Raw genomic sequence first — 21315 nt, 5'->3', positions numbered from 1 at the left:
GTGACTTATAGTCCCATAACAAGAAGTTCTTCTTAACAAGGCAAATAAAAAGTGCCAGTTATACAAGGTTTCAAGTCACATAAGAACAGAAAGCATTTTATTTTCCACAAACAGCAAGTGTTCTAATAAAGTTATTAAAAAAAATTCCGGACCAAAAAATACCTTTGATAAAAAGCGAAATTGTATGTATTTTTATCCTATAAAAGTGAAGTTTATACATGTCAGATATGGTTGTTATGTCAAAGCAGAAGTCTAAATATTTATACCATAAATACTGGTTATAGGCTAATGTATAAAACCATGTGAATGATTTAGCTAAAGAGTACACTGTAAAAAATCCTTTGCTGCCTTAAATTTTTTTGTTAAATCAACTCATAATTACAAGTCATGTCAACAGAGATGAGTTGTCACAACTTGTAAAATATAGTTGAGAAAAGTCAACTTAATTTTATAAGTTATAACAACTCACCTGTAGTTATAACAACTCATCTCTAGTCAAGATAAATAATAGTAAGTTGAAATGACTTGTAAATCCTAGTTGATTCAACAAAAAATTTTAAGGCAACAAATTATTTTTTACAGTGTAGCCTGAATTACTAAGCTAGGCAGTGATCCAAATGTTGTGGGGTAAACTCAACCAGCAGTTCAACGTAGCCTACTCCACGAGACACTGAAACCACTGAATTTGTTCAGTTAAAACTGTATTTCTGTGTAGTTTCACACAACTCATTTGTTCATTTTTAAACATTTTCATGCCAAGACATTAAAATTTTCATTCATTTTATGCATTTGGCATAGAAAATAAGTTACCTTTAAAATTACATGAAAAATTTTCAGTTTTAAACAAAAAAAGTCAGTGGGTCAGTTTACCCATTCACATGGATCAACTTACCCCTCAGCTGGGGCAAGTTTTGCCACAAAAGCACTTTTTGAGAAGCTTTTCAATGCCCTTTGTTATTAAGGCATTCTTATCATTTCATTTGATAGGAGACATCCTTAAAAAATCCCTAATGCGTATAATGTGATTTAATGTGTGTAACTTGTATAATAACATTTTATGTGGTAAGTTACTGATTAGTGATTATACTGATAGTATTTTTCTGTCTTGCAACGGCCTAATCTTTAAAAAACATGATACAGGCTTAATATTGAATTTTTTTGAGAAAACAACATGATAGAGCAGGTTTGTCTTGGGTGTAACACCTTACTTTTACTTTCACATTTATTCATTTAAAAGACCCTTTTATCCAGAGTGACGTATAGTCCCATAACAACAAGGCAAATAAAAAGTGCCAGTTATACAAGGTTTCAAGTCACATTCTAAGAACAGAAAGCATTTTATTTTCCACAAACAGCAAGTGATCTACAAAAGGTAAGTTATAAAGCCTATACAATATCTTTAAACTATTACAAATTATATACAAATCATTGTGTTGCTTGTCAGCTATATGGTAGGAACAAAACAGCTTTCTATTTATTGTAATGCTTTTTTATTCAAACATTACAAAGTATCTCTGTTCTAAGACTGCCCTTATGAAACTTAACCATGGTTAATTATACCATCATAAAAATAGTTAAACCACAGAATAACAGTGGTTATTTATGGTAATGGTAATCAATTTGACAAAAAAGGGGTTTAGTTTTCTTATTTAATTTAGATTAGAAAAATGATAAATAACAACACAATATGGAAAGAACTTCAGGCAAACTTTCAGAATGAAGTTTAGTTTGGAAAACGGTTCCCTAATGTTAGTTTTTAGGTTCCAGGAACGTTCTCACAACAAAAACAAACGTTCTATTTAATTTCCATAGGAAACAAAAACAAACCTTTGAAATAACGTCCTAGGGTCATTCCCGGACCAAAAAAACCTTTGGAAAAAACGAAATTATGATTTTTACAACAAAAAAAAACAGTTTTTATCCTATCAAAGTAAAGTTTATACATAACAGTCATATGTCAAAGCAGATTTATCCAGGTCTAAATATTAATACCAAACATACTGGTTATAGGCTATAATGTATAAAACCATGTGAATGATTTGAATTACTAAGCTAGGCAGTGATCCAAATGCTGTGGGGTAAACTCAACCAGCGGTTCAACGTACTCCACTATATGAAACACTGAAACCACTGAATTTGTTTAGGTAAAAAATGTATTTCTGTGTAGTTTCACACAACTCATTTGTTCATTTTTAAACATTTTCATGCCAAGACATTACAATTTTCATTTATTTTATGCATTTGGCATATAAAATTATTTGCTTTTAAAGTTACATTTAAGAAAAATTTTCAGGTTTAAACAAAAAGTCTCTTCAAATAATCTCAGACTTGTGTGGTAAGATCAGATGTTGTCCACATCATTTGTTCTACAACTTTTCAACATTATTTAGATAATGCAAAAAAGTTTTGTAATCTACGGTAATATTTCCTACTGACACACTAAAGCAAAAGATAGATATCCTAAATAAATGTATATTATTCTGATACGTATAATGTGATTTAATGTGTATATGTAACTTGTATAATAACATTTTATGTGGTAAGTTAGTGATTATACTGATAGTATTTTTCTGTATTCTGTCTCGCATAGGCCTAAAAACAAGATAGAACAGGCTAAATATATTGATTTTTTTTTTTAAGAAAAAAACATGATAGAGCAGGTTTGTCTTGGGTGTAACACCTTACTTTTACTTTCACATTTATTCATTCAGCAGACCCTTTTATCCAGAGTGACTTATAGTCCCATAACAAGTAATTCTTCTTAACAAGGCAAATAAAAAGTGCCAGTTATACAAGGTTTCAAGTCACATCCTAAGAACAGAAAGCATTTTATTTTTTCACAAACAGCAAGTGCATTTTTCCTGCAATATATATTTTGGCTTTTTAAATAAATATATTGTAAAGCACTTATATACACGTCACATTGGAAGAAAAACTATTGGAAATACAAACCTGTAGCAGGTTTGAAAAGATTCAAATGAAATATATATATTTCAGTACTTAGTATTGTATATTTTATACATACTTATACATACTTATACATTTTATACTTGTACTTTATACATTTAATACAAACTTTTATATTTTGTCCAGGAAAATCTTTTTTTTTACTGTATGGGTTATAAAATTAGAAAACGTATCAGTTGCCCTTGAAACACATTTTGAAATATATGTAAATACATAAGGGTTAAAACTATAAAAAAATAATTAATTAGGGTGTATTTTCGACAAAATTTAGCATATATTTCAAACATATTTTTGTCCAAAATAATTTATTTTTTGTCATATGGGTAGGCTGTCAGATGTAGCCAAGTGACAATACCATATTCATGAAATGTACCAACAGAATGCATTAAAGCTTAAGTTAACATAGTCAACATTTGAAGTGGATCAAAAATGTTCATCCAATTTGTCCTAAGACAAGAACGGGTATTGGGTATTGGTTTTAAGACAACTTTTATGAAAGGTTTTGATACACTTCAAATTATTTTACTTGTGTTTCAGAGGCATTACCATGAATACCCAGCCACATAAATTACCCGAAGAGAAGAAAAAGCAGCTCTGTGCCTTGCTGTGTGATGTGAAACTGAATCTTCTCTACAAAGCGTCTGTTCATGGATATTATGCGAATACTTTTCACATGCGCTGTGACCGCCAGGGTCCAACTTTACTCGTAGCTTACAACACCTCAGGCTACATCTTTGGTGGATATACGAGTAAAGATTATACTCAGAGTGGGCAGTATGTTACTGATGAGGAGGCTTTCCTGTTCTACTTTCAAGGCCAAAATCCTGTGTGCATCAAAGTAAACATGGGATGTAATGCACGTCTTGATGACGCCAAGGGGCCTAGCTTTGGTCAACAGTTGCACTTTTGCTATAACAACCAACCGACTGTGTATAATCAAGCGGGCAATGCATTCACCATTAATACTACATTAATGTATGGGAACAACACTAACCTGACTGAATGCGAGGTGTATAAAATTGAGAAGAGTACGTCAGTTAACCATAATCAACTTGTCTTTAGTCTTTTTTTACTTATTGTATTTATTGTTAACTTTAGCCCAATACAAAGTTCTATAACAAATTTTCTCTCTCAAGTCAGTGTTGATGAAAAACCATTGAAGTACATGGAGTGGACAACCGAGTATGTTTCAATCAATTTCTGCTGCTTGTTGTTCACTTTAGCAATCAAAAACCTCTTTAATTTTAAAATTATGATTTTTGTAGACAAAGAGAAGAGCTTGTAAATTTTTTCAAGAACCACAAACCCCTGGTGTCCTCTGTGAACCGCGTTCGAATCCTAATGATCGGTCCTGTAGGGGCTGGAAAGTCCAGTTTCTTCAACTCCATCAACTCCATCTTCATGGGACGCATGACCAACAAAGCCATGGCAGGATCTTTAGGCACCAGTCTCACTAAAGAGGTATATAAACTGGTGTCTGAATCTAACTAAATATTTCTACCATTTTAACATTATAGGACTTAGCAGTTCAATATTTTATCAGAACTACCTTGGATCCAAACCACAATACTAATGATTGTTTTTTGTTGATAGTTTCGCACATATCCAGTGAAAGATGGCCGTGATGGAAAGCCATTGCCATTTGTGTTGTGTGACACTATGGGACTGGAGGAGCAGACAGGTGCAGGTCTGGATATTGAGGACATCAGCAGCATCATTCATGGTCTCATACCAGACCAATATAAAGTAAGACGGACAAGTTTGTTCCAAAATTATTTCGTTGGAGTATGAAACTAAGCTTAAAATATGTATTATAACTGTACTTAAGTGTTTCATGCTAAATCCTTTTGATTTAGTTCAACCCTGTTTCACCATTTGATCCTTTTGAGCAAAAGTCCTTCACACCTGCATCTCTGGAGCAGAAGATCCACTGTGTGGTGTTTGTGATAGACACCTCCAAAATCTCACTCATGTCCACCAAACTGGAGGAAAAACTTGTTGCCATACGCAAAAAAGTGAACTCACTGCGTAAGTGCACCAACACAATTAAAATAGTATATAGTTGTTACAATCATCCTCTACTGGTTGAGTTATAGTTAAAATTGTGGTCAGATCTTACAGTGTGAATTCAATAAGACTTATAATGACAAGAGTTACAAAATAAAAATGGTGTACTAACAAGTAACAACATTCACACTAAGTTTGGGCATGGGTCTTCATTATAAAGCATGCATAGACACAGAATTGATTGTAAAGTACCCAAAAATCCACAGCAAAGTCCATATAAGAATGTCTTTGACGTGAAAAAAGTGCTTAGTGCCATCCATGTCAGGGTCTGGGCACACGTACACACTTTTAATTGTCCGATTGGTACAGGCTTTGAGAAATATACCTTAAGGATCGTAAAGGATTTAAACATTGACAGGAGATATTTAAATGTATATGTGTTTTATATAATTAGGCATGGTGATTTGGAGATTTGAAAATATTTAGCTGCAAACAATTTGCGATTTGCACATTCGTTTTATAAATCACACGTACACACTTTTGAGAAATGATCGTGACACCACATGTAGGCTGGTTTACGCAGCATTTTATAAATGAAGCCCCTTCCACCAACAGTGATGTCATGCACAAAAATGTGTCATGCACCTGCTGCTACACACTACTGAGTGAGTTCCCTGATTGGGTCTTCTGTATCATTGCGTATCCTTCCCTGATTCAGCCCCTATCAATTCTTCATTACTCTACCGAAAGATGACAATGCCAATTACTGGCCATAAGTGCCATATAAACAATAACATTAGACAGATCCATAGACTGTAAAAAAAGATGGACGTAGTGTCTGTGACGTCCGCCATAGGTTTCTGAACATAGATATATAGACCAATGTCGTGTTTGCAAACGAGATTACGTTTTTTGTGGGCGGAGCCAAACTGGTTGCAGAAAGTGACTGCTCCGCAGTAGGGTTGTGAAGTGTTTTAGCATTAAACCGTGATTTTTATGGATCCGGTGTTCTGTCGAAGTCTGATTCCCCTATGTTTCCCTTTAGTGCAATGTTTCTTATAGCGTTTTAATCACGTTACGTTTATTTTTAAGATAGATAAAAAGTTTAAATGGCTTGGCTACTGATATGCATGTAATGTATATGTATTGTTCTTTTTTGCTAAATCAATTATTTTTACAGTCTGAATCGCTAAAGTACATATAAAAGCAATACTATCATGTATTATATATAATAGCGTTTATTAAATATTTCATAATTTTCCTGTTTTCTATTATTTCTTTCTTATATTTATCTTACGTGTTTGTTCTAAAACTATTATAAAAGTATTATTTTTAAACATACATTAAAAAGGCCTGTTTATATATTAATAACACTTTACATCATGTGTGTGTGTGTGCTATATTTATATATTTATTAAGTATGTAAACATAATAATTTTAGAACAAACAGGAAGAAGACATAAGCTAAGATATAAGGAAATAAAAATAAATAATAGAAAACGAAAAAATTATGAAATATTTAAAAAAATTGTGATATTATTGCTTTTTCAGTATAAAAAACATTTATTCTGAATAAATTATAATTGTAATGTGATAAAAACGCTATAAGAAACACATGGAGGGAACAGACTTCGACAGAACACCGGACATCTTCTCTACTTATTTTCTATTCTAAATATTAAAAGATTTCCAGATGATTTCCTCGCTCCATTCTGTCCGTTTAAGGGCTTATTGTAATCATTAACACCTACGTTTATATTCAAATGATGTCTTCGACGATGGTATTCTGTAAAAATGAAAGCCATCTTTTTTGGCATTCTTATTCTGACACTTAACAGCACAACAGGACATTTTCCAGTGAGTTATCTTGCTCTTTTCACTCGTGTCTAATTCATTTCCACTGTTTTTCTGCAACCACATTGCGCGCGCAGCTTGAGGTGACGTAACTGTGACGTCTACTCTAAATTGGTCAATACACTAGATGTCGCCTTGGGGTTCTAAGCATGCGTCAAAACCGCCGCCATCTTGAAACAGGGGTCTTGTCATAGGAAGTAGCTAGGTAACACTGCTATCTCTGCCTGCACTTCGAATTCATGGACAATGCCGGACTTTTGTGCTGCGTATGGATGTTGGGGCTACTATCACTATGCTTTAAAGTTAGAAAAAGTAGATTTTCAAAATATCAAAACTTAAATTTTTTTCTGGACTCAATGCAAAATACATGTATGACTGTTGAAACGAACCAAAAGAAAACCAAGAAAATCGCATTCATGGACAATTTATGGTGATTTTATTCCCGTTACATCATTGCCTACAATGACGCTGTACAGGGCTCCCCTGTTTCAAGATGGCAGCTCTATTAACCTTTCTCACAGTAACCGGAAATACGTAATCGTCGTGTAAGCGGAGTTCCTGTCAAGCGTCAACACACTAGAAAAACATAAACCCGGGCAAGTTTAAAATGGATCAAAGAGTCTACACAACTTCGTTAACGGATTTGCCAAATATTACATTTGCTGATGTGACTAGTGATGGTCGTTTTCGAAGCACTGCTTCATGAGGCTTCGAAACATTTACGAATCTTTTGTTTCGAATCAGTGGTTCGGAGCATGTTTCAAACTGGCCCAAGTCACGTGATTTTAGCAAACGAGGCTTCATTACGTCATAACTGTTTCGAAACGTTTCGAAAATCCGACGATTCACCACTAGGGGGAGTTGATCACATGACCAGTGTGTAATATGTTTCGGTGAACTCGGGTCAGTTTTATTATAAAAGTTCATAAAACATTTATCCTTCTGACTAATTACACTGCCATTTTGTCTATTTATTGTTTATAGACAGATTTTATGACAAAAATGTGTATAATTAAAAGGGTAGTTAGTTTTAATGATTTGTTTGCCCTAAATAAAACAAAAAACACATAATACACTTTTAACTATGTCTTAATTAAGTTAAATATTTTTTTTAAACATATTTTAATAAAAATCTTGCTATTTTTTGTAAAACAAAGTCTAAAATGTTTGGCCATATCTGCTTTACACTATTTTGACCAGCAGGGGTCGCCAGCGTGTGTGCTGTTTCGAACTGCTTCAAAAAACTGAATCAATTTTCGAAGCAATTGGTTCAATTGATTCGAAGCTTCGAAAAGCTTCGTTTCTCCCATCACTATGTGACACGACTAATGGAGGAAAACTTTTTCCATGAAGAATTTGTCCATAAATTTCTAGGTAAGTAGAGAGCGAGTCTAACTGTTACTGAACTGTTAACTAAAACGACATATTATAAGTCTCGCCGGATAGCCTGAATCCACTTCTGTCTAACTTCACCATCAACAGGGAATTGATGGAACAGATATGGCTTTTTACATTGCCTTGACTGCGGAGGAAGTAGATTTCCGCGATGATTGCGTATTTCCGGTCATAAATACGGAAGTTGTGAGAAAGGTCTATTTGACGCATTAATTCCAATTAACTGCCATAGCCAAGGTGACATCTAGTGACGGGTTGCACGGCGACGTCACTAACTGGTTGCGCGCGCAACCGAGAGGCAGAAAGAAGAGACGTGTTGTACGCTAGTAGCTGTGTCTGTAAGTCAAAATGCCAAGGAATTGTTGTGTGGAAAATAGTACCAACAGAGTCAGTGCTGGGTGCCTGATGTTAACATACCAGTAGATGCGACTATTACGTTACTAGCCTAACATTATAATTCATACATGTATCACAGTAACACTGCAAAAATAAAGACAGAAAAACAGATCCAACTGAAATCAAGTTTTATTCATATACAAACAATAAAAAACGCTTCAATAATTAAGGTTGTTGCAGTAGCAGATCAGTTCACCAAACGGGCTTTCTGACTCCTGGGTGCGCGCGTACCCTGCAATGTTTGTAAACTTGCAACCCGTCTATGGGTTTCTCGTTTTTGAAGCTTAAAGTAGGCGGTGCCTGAGTCGCCATCTTGGCCGCGCATCACTCGCGGATATCCGATGATGGGTAAAAAGGCGGGACGTGGGTGAAGCTGAGACTGGTTGCTGAAACCACGCCCGCCTAGCTCGATTCTAGTGACAGCAGTGGCTGTTCAACCATCACTCAAGTGGCCACGCCCAAATTACTAAAAAGAGGTAGAACAGTAACAACACTGTGGCTGCCTAGACACACAAGAGGATAAGCTAAGATTTCCTTGTGGTAGTCTAACTGGTTGATATCTAAAATTTTCAGGTGTTCCCCAGATCGTCTTATTGACTAAAGTAGATGAGGCGTGTCCAGTTGTGGAAAAAGATCTTCAAAAGGTTTATCTCAGTTCCTACATTAAGAAAAAGGTGAGCTGAAACTGTGTCATATCATATGGAGCTGAAAGTGTGACAGATGGACTGAGAGATTTGTATGGACTCTACAGGTACAGGAGGTCAGCTCTCGACTGGGTGTTCCTGTGTCTTGTGTGTTACCTGTGAAGAACTACAGTCAGGAGCATGAACTGAACCTCAGCTGTGATCTTCTGCTTCTCACCGCTGTACAGCAGATGCTCAACTTTGCTGAAGATTATTTGGGTGATGCTGCTGCTGCCATTTAGAGCAAAAACCTTTTAAATGTTGCTTAAAGTAGCCTGTTCAGATATATCATCTCAATGCAATTTCTTGCAGATGAATATTTTGATGATATGAGGACAAACCCTCATAAATAGCTACTATTTTTCTCAAGTTTAGCTTCTTCTCTATTGTTTTTCTGTTTTGGCTTACTAATAAATGCAGTTAACTAACACAACCTTGTTGTCTGTTACCATTTTGGGGTAAAAGATAATCATTGTTTCAAGCATTGATATTTTACTATTGACACACTAAAGCAAAAGATAAACATCCTCCTGACATTTATTTTATGCAAAGGATTAAATAATATTAGACGTAATAAAATACTGAAATGTGGTATGAGTATTTAATTCAGATACTGTATGGACACATTATGTAATGCAACAACCTGACAGGACAGGTTTGTCTTGGGTGTAACGTCATCATAAGAACAGAAAGCATTTCATTGTCTCACACAGAGCAAGTGTTCTGCGATAGGTAAGTTATAATACATATACAAATGTATATACAAATGTTTTTGCTTGTAATTTTTTGTCTAGGATCAAGACTAGGGGGTTATTGTAATGCTTAAGATTATAATTCAAACGCTAAAAATGAATATCTCTGATCTAAGGGCTTTTCACATTATCTTCGTTCTAACCATAAACTGTAAAACAAAACAAAAAACGGGTTAAGGAGCGTTTCACACGTGTAATTTAGAATTTATCCCGCAATTTACCAGGGGTTATAAAGTCTCTGAAACTGGGCTCGCAACGCATTGAGGTGCCGAAACGTCACCACGTGTACAAATGTATTCGCCTTCATGCGGCGCCGCAAGCGGATGACATCACAGTATCGCGAGACCGACTCGAAAACAGATTCGATCGCATGATTTCTGAAACCCTCTCGCGGTATTTTGAATGAAGTCATCCGCCGCTTGGTTCTTGTGGCGCCGCATGCCTTATAAACGTTTTACCATTTGAGAGAAATGTGAAAAATATTGTCAACGGTGATTAAAAACTCCTGAGATGTAGTTAAACTATTTTAATTAAGTCTGTCAGCCACAGCTTTATCCAATCATGATTGTTGACACCGCAAATATTATGAATATTTATATATGATTATATTTACAGTGAATACTTTCCATGTGCATTTGCAGCTGAAGAGAAACAATGACCAGCTATTATAAAGGAAAGTAAGTGCAATGCAAAGTTTGATAGTGACTTAAAATCAATAGTTACATAATAGTGTCCATGTATGTTCATATGAACTTATACTTGCAGTGATTGTGAATACAACATGTTTTCTACCAATAAACATCAACATTAAACGTTAAATAAGCTAAAGAGTAAATTAATTTCATAAGATTTAAAATCATACAAATTATTAATTGATGAAAAAAACCTATTCTAGAATATTTAACAGGGTTGGATAAATTAAGCTAATGACTAACTAGCTATTTTGGACCAAATGTTATTGATATTTCTGATTTGTTAAGATTTTAATTTTTTTATAATAGCGTTAAAGTATTGAACAAATACAATTACCAAAGTATACCATATTATTTGAAATTGATAACTGAATGCACTAATGCATAAAGTTTAAGCTAATATATTTTTTGTGTATGTTTGTTGCATAATTTTTGTCATTTTTTTCCAAGATCAAAGAATTTGAAATTCAGAGGCGTTACCATGACTACCCAAAATTATAATTTACCAGAGGAGAAGAAAAAGCAGCTCTGTGCGTTACTGGGTGATGTGGATCTGACTCTTCTCTACAAAGCATCTGTTCATGGATATAATGCTGCTGCTTTTCACCAGCACTGTGACAGTCAGGGTCCAACTTTACTCGTGGCTTACAACAACTCAGGCTACATCTTTGGTGGATATACGAGTAAAGATTATACTCAGAGCGGGCAGTATGTTACTGATGAAGATGCTTTCCTGTTCTACTATCAAGGCCAAATCCCTGTTTGCATCAAAATTAACAGTGGATATAATGCACGTATCGATGACTCCGGATGGCCCACCTTTGGTCAACAGTTGCACTTTTGCTATAACAACCAACCAACCCTGTATAACCAAGGGGGCAATGCATTCACAATTAATACTGCCTTAATGTATGGGAACAACACTAACCTGACTGAATGCGAGGTGTTTAAAATTGAGAAGAGTACGTCAATCATATATTTATTGCATCTATTGTCAAAATTACCCCAATATGATGCTATATAACAAATTTTGAATATTTTTCAGTGTCTCAGGCCAGTGCTGAAGAGAAACCATGGAGGAACATTGCATGGAAGGATGAGTATGTTTTCAGTCATTTTCTGTTGTACATTTTGGTGTTCATCTGCTATCAAAACTCTTAAATTATAAATATTTGATCTTTTTAGACGAAGAGAAGAGCTTGTGAAATCATTAAAGAACTATAAACCCCTGGTGTCCTCTGTGAACCAGGCCCGAATCCTAATGATTGGTCCTGTAGGTGCTGGAAAGTCCAGTTTCTTCAACTCCATCAACTCCATCTTCACAGGTTATGTGACCAACAAAGCCATCGCAGGATCTACAAGCACCAGCCTCACCACACAGGTACAAAATCATCGAAACATTAAATTATTAAGAGTATTCAAAATTTCTTCATGAACATGTCAATGTTCTCATTTAGTTTCGCACATATCCACTGAAAGATGGGCGTGAGGGAAAGCCATTGCCATTTGTGTTGTGTGACACTATGGGACTGGAGGAGCAGACAGGTGCAGGTCTGGACATTGAGGACATCAGCAGCATTCTTCGAGGTCACATACCAGACCGATATAAAGTAAGACTTTACAAAACTATTTAGTTGTTTAAAAGATGCGTATCTAAAGTGTTTCATGCAAAATCCTCTCAATTTAGTTCAACCCCATGGCACCATTTGAACCCGATGAGCAAAAGTCCTCCAAACCTGCATCTTTAGAGCAGAAGATCCACTGTGTGGTGTTTGTGATCGACGCCACCAAAATCTCCCTCATGTCCAGCAAACTGGAGGAAAAACTTGCAGCCATACGCAAAAAAGTGATCTCGCTGGGTAAGTGAGCGAACACAAACTAGACACACAAAATGATTTAAAGCGTTCTTATTGGCCTAATTTGCTTATCTTAATAATTCAGGTATTGCTCAGATCGTCTTGATGACTAAAGTAGATGAGGCGTGTCCTCTAGTGGAGGAGGATCTACAAAATGTTTATGTCAGTTCCTACATTAAGTCAAAGGTGAGATCTTCCAGAGCTGAAACTGTGTGATATGGAGCTGAAAGTGTGAGAGATGGACTGAGAGATTTGTATTGACTCTACAGGTACAGGAGGTCAGCTCTCGACTGGGTGTTCCTGTGTCTTGTGTGTTACCTGTGAAGAACTACAGTCAGGAGCTTGAACTGAACCTCAACTGTGATCTCCTGCTCCTCACCGCTGTACAGCAAATGCTTCGGTCCGCAGACGACTATTTGGATGATATCAGTCCAATGGAGTAAAACCCTCATCTGAGATGAGCACAAAGTCAGCAGAACAGAAACGGACATGTTTAATTAATTTCAGTTATTAGTTTGGCATCTTTAAATCACAGTTTCAAAAATAACAAGTACATTTTTTGTACATTAGTGTAAATAAAACGTGTTCACAATAAGGACTACTTGTTAATATGCATAAGGGCCATGCAGAATTTCCACTCTTCTTAGTAAAATATCAACACTTCATACTTTAAAAGGAAACCTTTTTGCCCATTTGTCTACATTTCAATACCTTGATTACAATTGGGTTAGACAAAAAATGCAGAATTGATCAAACTGTAATTTAAAGATGCATAAATAAAATATAATATAATTCAAGCACTGTAAATTGTGAATTAACCATAAACATGTTATGTATATACAACATATTGTGTATTTGCTGAATTTTTGTTTGAAATAATAAAAATACGTATTTCATTTGTTTTATGTTTAATAAACAAACTTATTCCATCAAAACCACAAATCGACAAATTATTTGAGACCTCATTGTATTGCCTGCCGTGCATTAAGCAACCGCTAGAGGGCGTAAACAACAGAAACTTCAGCAGCACGAATAGGAAACACAGCAGCGGTCGAGAAAGAGGGACACTAGCCGTTTCTCAATATGCGTTCTTGTCTGTACTTGTGTTCTTGTGGACTTGTGAAACGTCATCAGTCGCGGCCCAAGTACTGTTCCAATTCAAAGTTCGCATCAAGCCCAAGTTCACATAAAATCCCCGGATGTGTTCTTGATCCGCCCATTTTATCGAGGATGCATCAGAGGAGACTTGTGTGGACTTATGAGAGCGAAGTTTCCCAGAATGCATTTCGCGTCAGGAGTTCGTTCTTCCGAGTCTGAACTTGCAAGTTCGAACTACGAAGGACACAAGTCCGAGTTCGGCGTACTTGGTTTTGAGAAACGGCTACTGTTTCAGCAGCTTTATTCCTATAAACAACAAGCAGTTCATTCATTCATGCATAGAGACTTTTCATTGTGAAAGGTAAGACAGATTGTTGTTCTAAACATTTTTTAAGCATTCAATGAAAAGGTTTTCTATTTTATACAGTATGACTAAATAAAACGCACATTTTTATTGTAATGCTTGAATGTCAATCCTGAATGACGTTTCTACGAATTAAACTTTTAATAAGTTAAGTTATATTTTAACAAATTATTACTGATTAGAGCATTGTTATTTGCACTCGCACTGGTTTGGGTTTCGTTTCTGGGTAAACCGAATGTTTGAATTGTTGTGACCACAGACCATTTGCGTGTTTGCAAACAGAGATGAAGTTTTTTGTGGGCGGAGCCCAACTGGTGGTAGAAAGTGTCAGCTCTGCTGTAGCGGTGTATTGTTCTTTATTGGTAAATCAATTATTATACAGTATGAATCGCTAAAGTACATATAAAAACTAAGCAATACTATCATGTATTACGTGTTTGCTCTAAAACTATTATAAAACTATTATGTTTACATACAAATTAATATGCATAGGCATGTTTATATATTAATAACACTTTACATCATGTGTGTGTGTGTGTGTTATATTTATATATTTATTAAGTATGTAAACATAAAAATTTTAGAACAAAGAGGTCAAGTTATTTCTATAGTAGGCTCATTCGACTTTTTTTTATTGTATACCTTTTACATATAATCACAGACAATAATATTCATATTAAAGATAGTATAAACAAATTTCAAAACTTGAGAAAAAAGAAAGAAAAGAAAAAACAACAATACAGAGAGGGTATACTTACATATTTAAATAAAAAAGAGGAATTTAAATCTTTGTAAATGTCCATAGTTCAGGGGTGTATTCCAGAAAGCTGGTTATGTGGCTTACCCGGGTAAGTTTAGGAGTAAGTAAGCGGATAACCTCTGCTTTCGGTTCCAAAAACGGAGGTAACTTTCGGGTTATGTAAGTAACCATAGCAACTGACTCTCTGAAGATAACCTGCTCCGGAGCAGGTTATGTTGCAAGGTAAGTTCATTTTAGTTAATAAAACGAGGCTCCGGAGGAAGTCTGCGCATGCGTGTACTTATGACGAGCGTAGAGCGGGCGTGGAAGCATATATTTTGCATAATATTACAATGTTAAAGCATTTATTTTATTTTATTACATATACAGTCGCGAATATTTATTGCTGTCTTAAAAAAATGTGTGTTATGAATTTTTTTAAAGAAACTTTTTTTTAATAACATGGATTGATATTTGTGATTGGACTAATTACTATAAATTTAATTATTAATTAAATTTAATTTAATTAAAAATTTATTCATATTTGTGTTCGGACTAAATACTATACATTTAATTATGTTCATTATTAATATATCTCCAAATATCAGTGGATGTATGAAACACAATTCCATCAGTTAATTAATGTTAACAATAAAGTACATTTCCATATCAATTTTGTCAATTCATAAATAACCTCATCTTTCACTTACTAGATAATTTGAGATGAATCTAAAGTTATAATAAATGTGTGTGCAAATACATTGTCATTAATGAATCTTAACCTATGTTACTTAAGTGACAATGTGGCAATGTTACAGTAAATGGGTATAACAAATAGAAACACATGATGCCCATCATAATAATAATTACTGAGGGACAGAAGTTACCCCTGGCTGCAGTCTCTGATAGGCATGTGCATCTGACCTGGCCCACAGAATGACACCCATGAAGCACAGGCATGATTTAACACTGACCCACAGAGTGACACAGGTGAAGCACAGACTTCATTAGGTGAAACACCATTGAATCACAGACATGGCATAGTGGTCAGAGATTTTCTATTATCAGTTAGAATCATGTACACAATGAAATGAAATTATAAATATATATTTCATAGTATAATATTTATTTCTTAAACATGCAGATCCGCCCTCTCTCTACATTTGATCTATAGTTGGTGTTTTTCTAAATCACCTTTATTTCTTTAAAATGGGCCTTTTGTAGCTGCTCTCCAGAGCTATCATTTTTGAGCAAAGGGAAATTGAGATATTTGCATATATTAGATGATAAAGGACATATTACAACATGTTACTATTGACACTAATGTAACATTTCTATTCTCCAATTCTGTCTCAGCAGATCCTAATGGTCCAATGCAAATGAAGTGTAATGAAAAGCATTACAGTGTAGTGTAATGAAAAGCATTACACAACATTATTGAAAATCTGTAAAGAGTGTAAGGAAGCTTTACAAATAAAAGAGGGTGCATTAATCTATCAGCTATCAGTAAATGTTAAAAAAGATGGTGACACAGTGTCATACAAGGAAGGTCCTAAAACTAAACAGGGTCACCCAAAGGAGCAGAAGTAAAATAAGTACAATAGCCTACAGTGAATATTATCATAATGCATTTTATGCCTACACAATACAATCATATCTAAAAAAAAAAACTTTAAATAAGCCTTATGACAGATTTGCACTTTATGTGCCACAACCCTTATGAAATTAACCATGGTTTTATTGGTGTATGGTTGTAGTAACCATGTTTTTTTTAGTGCATTGATTACTATCAGCAGAACCATGGTTTTACTACACTAACCATGGTTTAACTATGTTTTTTGAAAACCATGGTTATTTTGTGGTTACCATGGTTTTACTGTAACTATGTTTTTTACTGTAGTAAAACCATTGTTACTTTTCACAAGGGAAAATATATTCATAATTCATATGTTTACAATCATATATAAAATCTATGATTATTTTTACTATATTAATTACGTTAGATTGTTTTAGATTATTTTAAATAATATTGTGTGTATTTTCGTTGAGACACATACAATATTGGACTTAAATTGGGTCAAATAGGTTCGTATTAATTATTTAATTAATTAATTTTATCTGTTTTGTAATCACGCACTTCTAAGCCGATTATAAAACGTTGATTTTGCCAGAAAATATTGGTTTATAATGTTATTTCTCATTTAAAAACGTTTAAGTTCTCTAACGTTTCCATGGTGACTCGTGAAATCTGCGATCCATTGACAATGCCTTTATGTTGTTACCGTGAGCGCGCTTTAACTCTGGGTTACTTTCAGCGAGTTGATTGAACTAACTCTTAAACTGTGTTTTGGAACCGACATACCCCGAGTAAGCAAGTTTGGGGTTGATCAACCCAAAGTTCGGGGTTAATCTGATGGTAAGTTAACCCTGCTTTCTGGAATACACCCCTGATGGCTTTGAGTTTTGAGAGTCCTTGTAAGGTTTCAAAATAAGTCTTCAAACCAGTCTTGAAGGGGGTGATATTGGGTCCATTTACATTTCTGTATATGAAATTTACCAAGTAATATTATAAGATTCAACATAAACACATGACTCTTATCTATACCTTTTTTTATCATTAATAAAAATAACATCTCTCTTCTCTATCTTAATTTGGATTCCACTTAACATATTAAATAAATATTCCAAATATTCCAGAAGAATTTAACATGGCTACAATCAAAAAAAGATGCAAATTAGTTTCAGTATCCATTTTACAGAATACACAAGATTCAGAAAGATCATTATTATATATTTTTAGGAAATATTTGGATACATTTTAAGTATTATTTTAAAGTATATTTCGTTAACTTTATTATTGAGACAATATTTGTTAATATAAATCCAAATCAATCTCCACTCAATATTTTCAAAATGATCATTCAAAAAAAATGTATGTCGAAATGTCACAGGACAGTGAATCAAAAGTCTGAAAATACATTATCAGGCTCATTCGACTTCATGAGGCGCTGCACGAACTTATGACGTCAAAGTCCTGCGAGAACGATTCGAGAAATCATACAGAGAATTCTGCTTACAAACACTCTCGCGGAACTTTGACGTCATCCGCCTGTCGGTATTTCCGGTGCCGTATGAAGTTGAACGGGATTAATATCTATGCGCGTGACAACTTTTTGTATGTTGACGTAAAAAAATCATGATTTAAATTTTTTATTTTGTTTAATAATCTTTTTTTACCATTTGAGGGAAACGTAAAAAATAAAGTCAAAGGTGATAAAAAATACCTGAGAAGTTGTAAAAAAAAAACATCCCAGGAGCAGCGCCAGCGAAACAAACACTACAGAGCATTATTTTTTTATTTAGTTAATTAGGCACAGCTTTATCCAATCATGCCTGTTGACACCGCAAATATGCAAATTAGAACACTAACCCAAGGTTTAGGAATGTACAGAGTGAAAAGTCATATTATGAATATTTATATATAATTACATTTTTATTAAAAACTTTTCATGTGAATCTGATTAATGATTCATGATAACAATTACCAGCTATTATAAAGGAAAGTAAGTGCAATATAAAGTAATATCACTTTATAGAGGTTTAGTATCAATAATAAATTAATTATTTTGTGTTCCCACATGTATGTTCATATTCACTGTATGGTAATGTGAAAAGTTTTGTACTAATAAAACATTCAATAACATCAACATATAAAATGAATGTATTCTTCATGAATCTTTATGTCATATTAAGTGGAAAAAAGTACTTTATTTAACAGGGTTTAAAGACTTTTTGGACCAAATGTAATCAATATATTTTTACCAAAAATAATAAACAAATACAATACAAGTGCAAATAAAAAGTGTAATTACCAAAGCATACCATATTCAAGGGTAAGAATGCATTAATGCATAACTCTTAAGTTAATATATTTATTATCAATTTTTTCCCCATAATTTGTCATCTTAAGAATAAACCAAACCAAAGCAAGAAGAGGCGTTACCATGACTAAACACACTTCTAAATTACCAGAGGAGAAGAAAAAGCAGCTCTGTGCGTTGTTGGGTGATGTGGATCTGACTCTTCTCTACAAAGCATCTGTTCATGGATATAATGGTGCTGCTTTCCACAAGCTCTGTGATCATCAGGGTCCAACTTTACTCGTGGCCTACAACAACTCAGGCTACATCTTTGGTGGATATACGAGTAAAGATTATACTCAGAGCGGGCAGTATGTTACTGATAAGGAGGCTTTCCTGTTCTACTATCAAGGCCAAATCCCTGTGTGCATCAAAATTAACAGTGGACAATATGCACGTATCGATGACTCCGTATGGCCCACCTTTGGCCAACAGTTGCACTTTTGCTATAACAACCAACCAACCCTGTATAACCAAGGGGGAAATGCATTCACCATTAATACTGCCTTAATGTATGGGAACAACACTAACCTGACTGAATGCGAGGTGTTTAAAATTGAGAAGAGTACGTCAATCATATATTTATTGCATCTATTGTCAAAATTAACCCAATATGACGCTATATAACAAATCTTGAATATTTATCAGTGTCTCAGGCCAGTGTTGAGGAGAAACCATGGAGGAACATTGCGTGGAAGGATGAGTATGTTTGAGTATCATTTTCTGTTGTACATTTTGGTGTTCATCTGATATTAAAACTCTTAAATTATTAATATGTGATTTTTGTAGAAGAAGAGAAGAGCTTGTGAAATCAATAAAGAACTATAAACCCATGGCGTCCTCTGTGAACCGGGCCCGAATCCTAATGATCGGTCCTGTAGGTGCTGGAAAGTCCAGTTTCTTCAACTCCATCAACTCCATCTTCATGGGTCGCATGACCAACAAAGCCATGGCAGGAACTTCAGGCACCAGTCTCACCACACAGGTGCAATAAAAGCTTCCTTTATTAAGAAGAGTGTTAAATATATCTTCATAACTTATTGTTTTCTTTTAGTTTCGCACATATCCAGTGAAAGATGGCCGTGAGGGAAAGCCATTGCCATTTGTGTTGTGTGACACTATGGGACTGGAGGAGCAGACAGGTGCAGGTCTGGATATTGAGGACATCAGCAGCATCATTCAGGGTCTCATACCAGACCGATATCAAGTAAGAGATGAACATTAAGATAATACGGTTGTATCCAAATGAACTAGTTGAAGTTTTAAGTTGATTCTTAATGTACTTTACCATAAATTGTTTTTCTTAAGTTCAACCCCATGGTACCATTTCATCCTGATGAGCAAAAGTCCTCCAGACCTTCATCTCTACAGCAGAAGATCCACTGTGTGGTTTACATGATAGACTCCACCAAAATCTCCCTCATGTCCAGCAAACTGGAGGAAAAACTTGCAGCCATACGCAAAAAAGTGAACTCGCTGAGTAAGTGCATTTATAAAACACGTGATTCTGGTTCTTAATGCTGATTGGTCAATAGCTTTTTTTATTTACAACTTTATTATTGTGACTTTTTGTATCCGTGCAGCCAGTTATTTTTGTGCCATAGCAACATCTTTAAGCATCTTCAAGATGTATAAATGTAAATTTGTGTTGCATATTAAGCTGCTGATATCTCTGCTTAATCAAACATTTTTCAGGTGTTCCTCAGATCGTCTTGATGACTAAAGTCGATGAGGCGTGTCCTCTGGTGGAGGAGGATCTTCAAAATGTTTATGTCAGTTCTTACATTAAGTCAAAGGTGAGATCTTCCAGAGCTGAAACTGTGTGATATGGAGCTGAAAGTGTGAGAGATGGACTGAGAGATTTGTATTGACTCTACAGGTACAGGAGGTCAGCTCTCGACTGGGTGTTCCTGTGTCTTGTGTGTTACCTGTGAAGAACTACAGTCAGGAGCTTGAACTGAACCTCAGCTGTGATCTCCTGCTTCTCACCGCTGTACAGCAGATGCTCAACTTTGCTGAAGATTATTTGGATGATGCTGCTGATGCCAATGTTGCTTAAAGTTATTCACTTATGTACATTTTTTGTTGTTAACTTGTACACTGGATTTCCAGGACTTCGTCCAGCAGTAATGTAATCATTATTATTTTTGTAATACTACTACTGTCCAGGTAGATCATCACACTGCCTTTCAGACACAATGCCCACGAATGATGATGCTGATATATTGAATAAAGTTGAAGTGTCCAGCTAAAACCTGTGAACTTGACATTGCATCAAGAGAAAGCTGATAGTTCATTAAATTACATTTCAATGCCTTGATTACAGTTGCATAAGACAAAAAGATGCAGTATTGATCAAATTGTAATTTAAAGAGGCATAATTAAAAATGTATATAAATCAAGCCCTTTAAATTGTGAATTAACAATTAACATAATTTCTCCATACAACATATTGGCTATTTCCAGAATTTATGTTTGAAATGGCATTTAGAAAATTTTTTATTTATTTGTTTTATAAACAAAATGAATAAAACCACAAATCGAAAAATAATTGAGACCTCATTTCAAGTCAATGTATTTCAATTACGTTTG

The 21315-nt window shown here is 34.7% G+C and overlaps 1 protein-coding gene across 9 annotated transcripts; it reads left to right on the top strand.

Moving 5' to 3' along the window:
• Window positions 1-21202, top strand: LOC135727706 (interferon-induced protein 44-like). Of its 9 annotated transcripts, XM_065245722.2 has the most exons (10): window positions 1-67; window positions 1306-1372; window positions 3505-3976; window positions 19270-19288; window positions 19372-19426; window positions 19513-19708; window positions 19778-19930; window positions 20032-20203; window positions 20419-20519; window positions 20603-21202. In XM_065245722.2, exons 3-10 carry the CDS (start codon window positions 3515-3517, stop codon window positions 20780-20782), a joined length of 1338 nt encoding a protein of 445 aa, XP_065101794.1. In that variant the 5' UTR covers window positions 1-67; window positions 1306-1372; window positions 3505-3514; the 3' UTR covers window positions 20783-21202. The 9 variants fall into 9 exon arrangements, with proteins under 9 accessions (XP_065101794.1, XP_065101785.1, XP_065101810.1 ...); XM_065245713.2 differs by lacking the exon at window positions 1-67 and having other exon boundaries at window positions 1235-1372; XM_065245738.2 differs by lacking the exons at window positions 1-67; window positions 19270-19288; window positions 19372-19426; ... (3 more) ...; window positions 20419-20519; window positions 20603-21202 and adding exons at window positions 11690-11708; window positions 11792-11846; window positions 11932-12127; ... (2 more) ...; window positions 12688-12788; window positions 12872-13523 and having other exon boundaries at window positions 1235-1372.
• The last annotated feature ends 113 nt before the right edge of the window (window positions 21203-21315 follow it).

The sequence above is a fragment of the Paramisgurnus dabryanus genome, chromosome 24, assembly GCF_030506205.2.
Source record: "Paramisgurnus dabryanus chromosome 24, PD_genome_1.1, whole genome shotgun sequence".
In the NCBI taxonomy this organism is placed as follows: Eukaryota; Metazoa; Chordata; class Actinopteri; order Cypriniformes; family Cobitidae; genus Paramisgurnus; species Paramisgurnus dabryanus.
The sequence above is the reverse complement of the archived record's forward strand: the minus strand, read 5'-3'. Positions and strand labels throughout refer to the sequence as shown.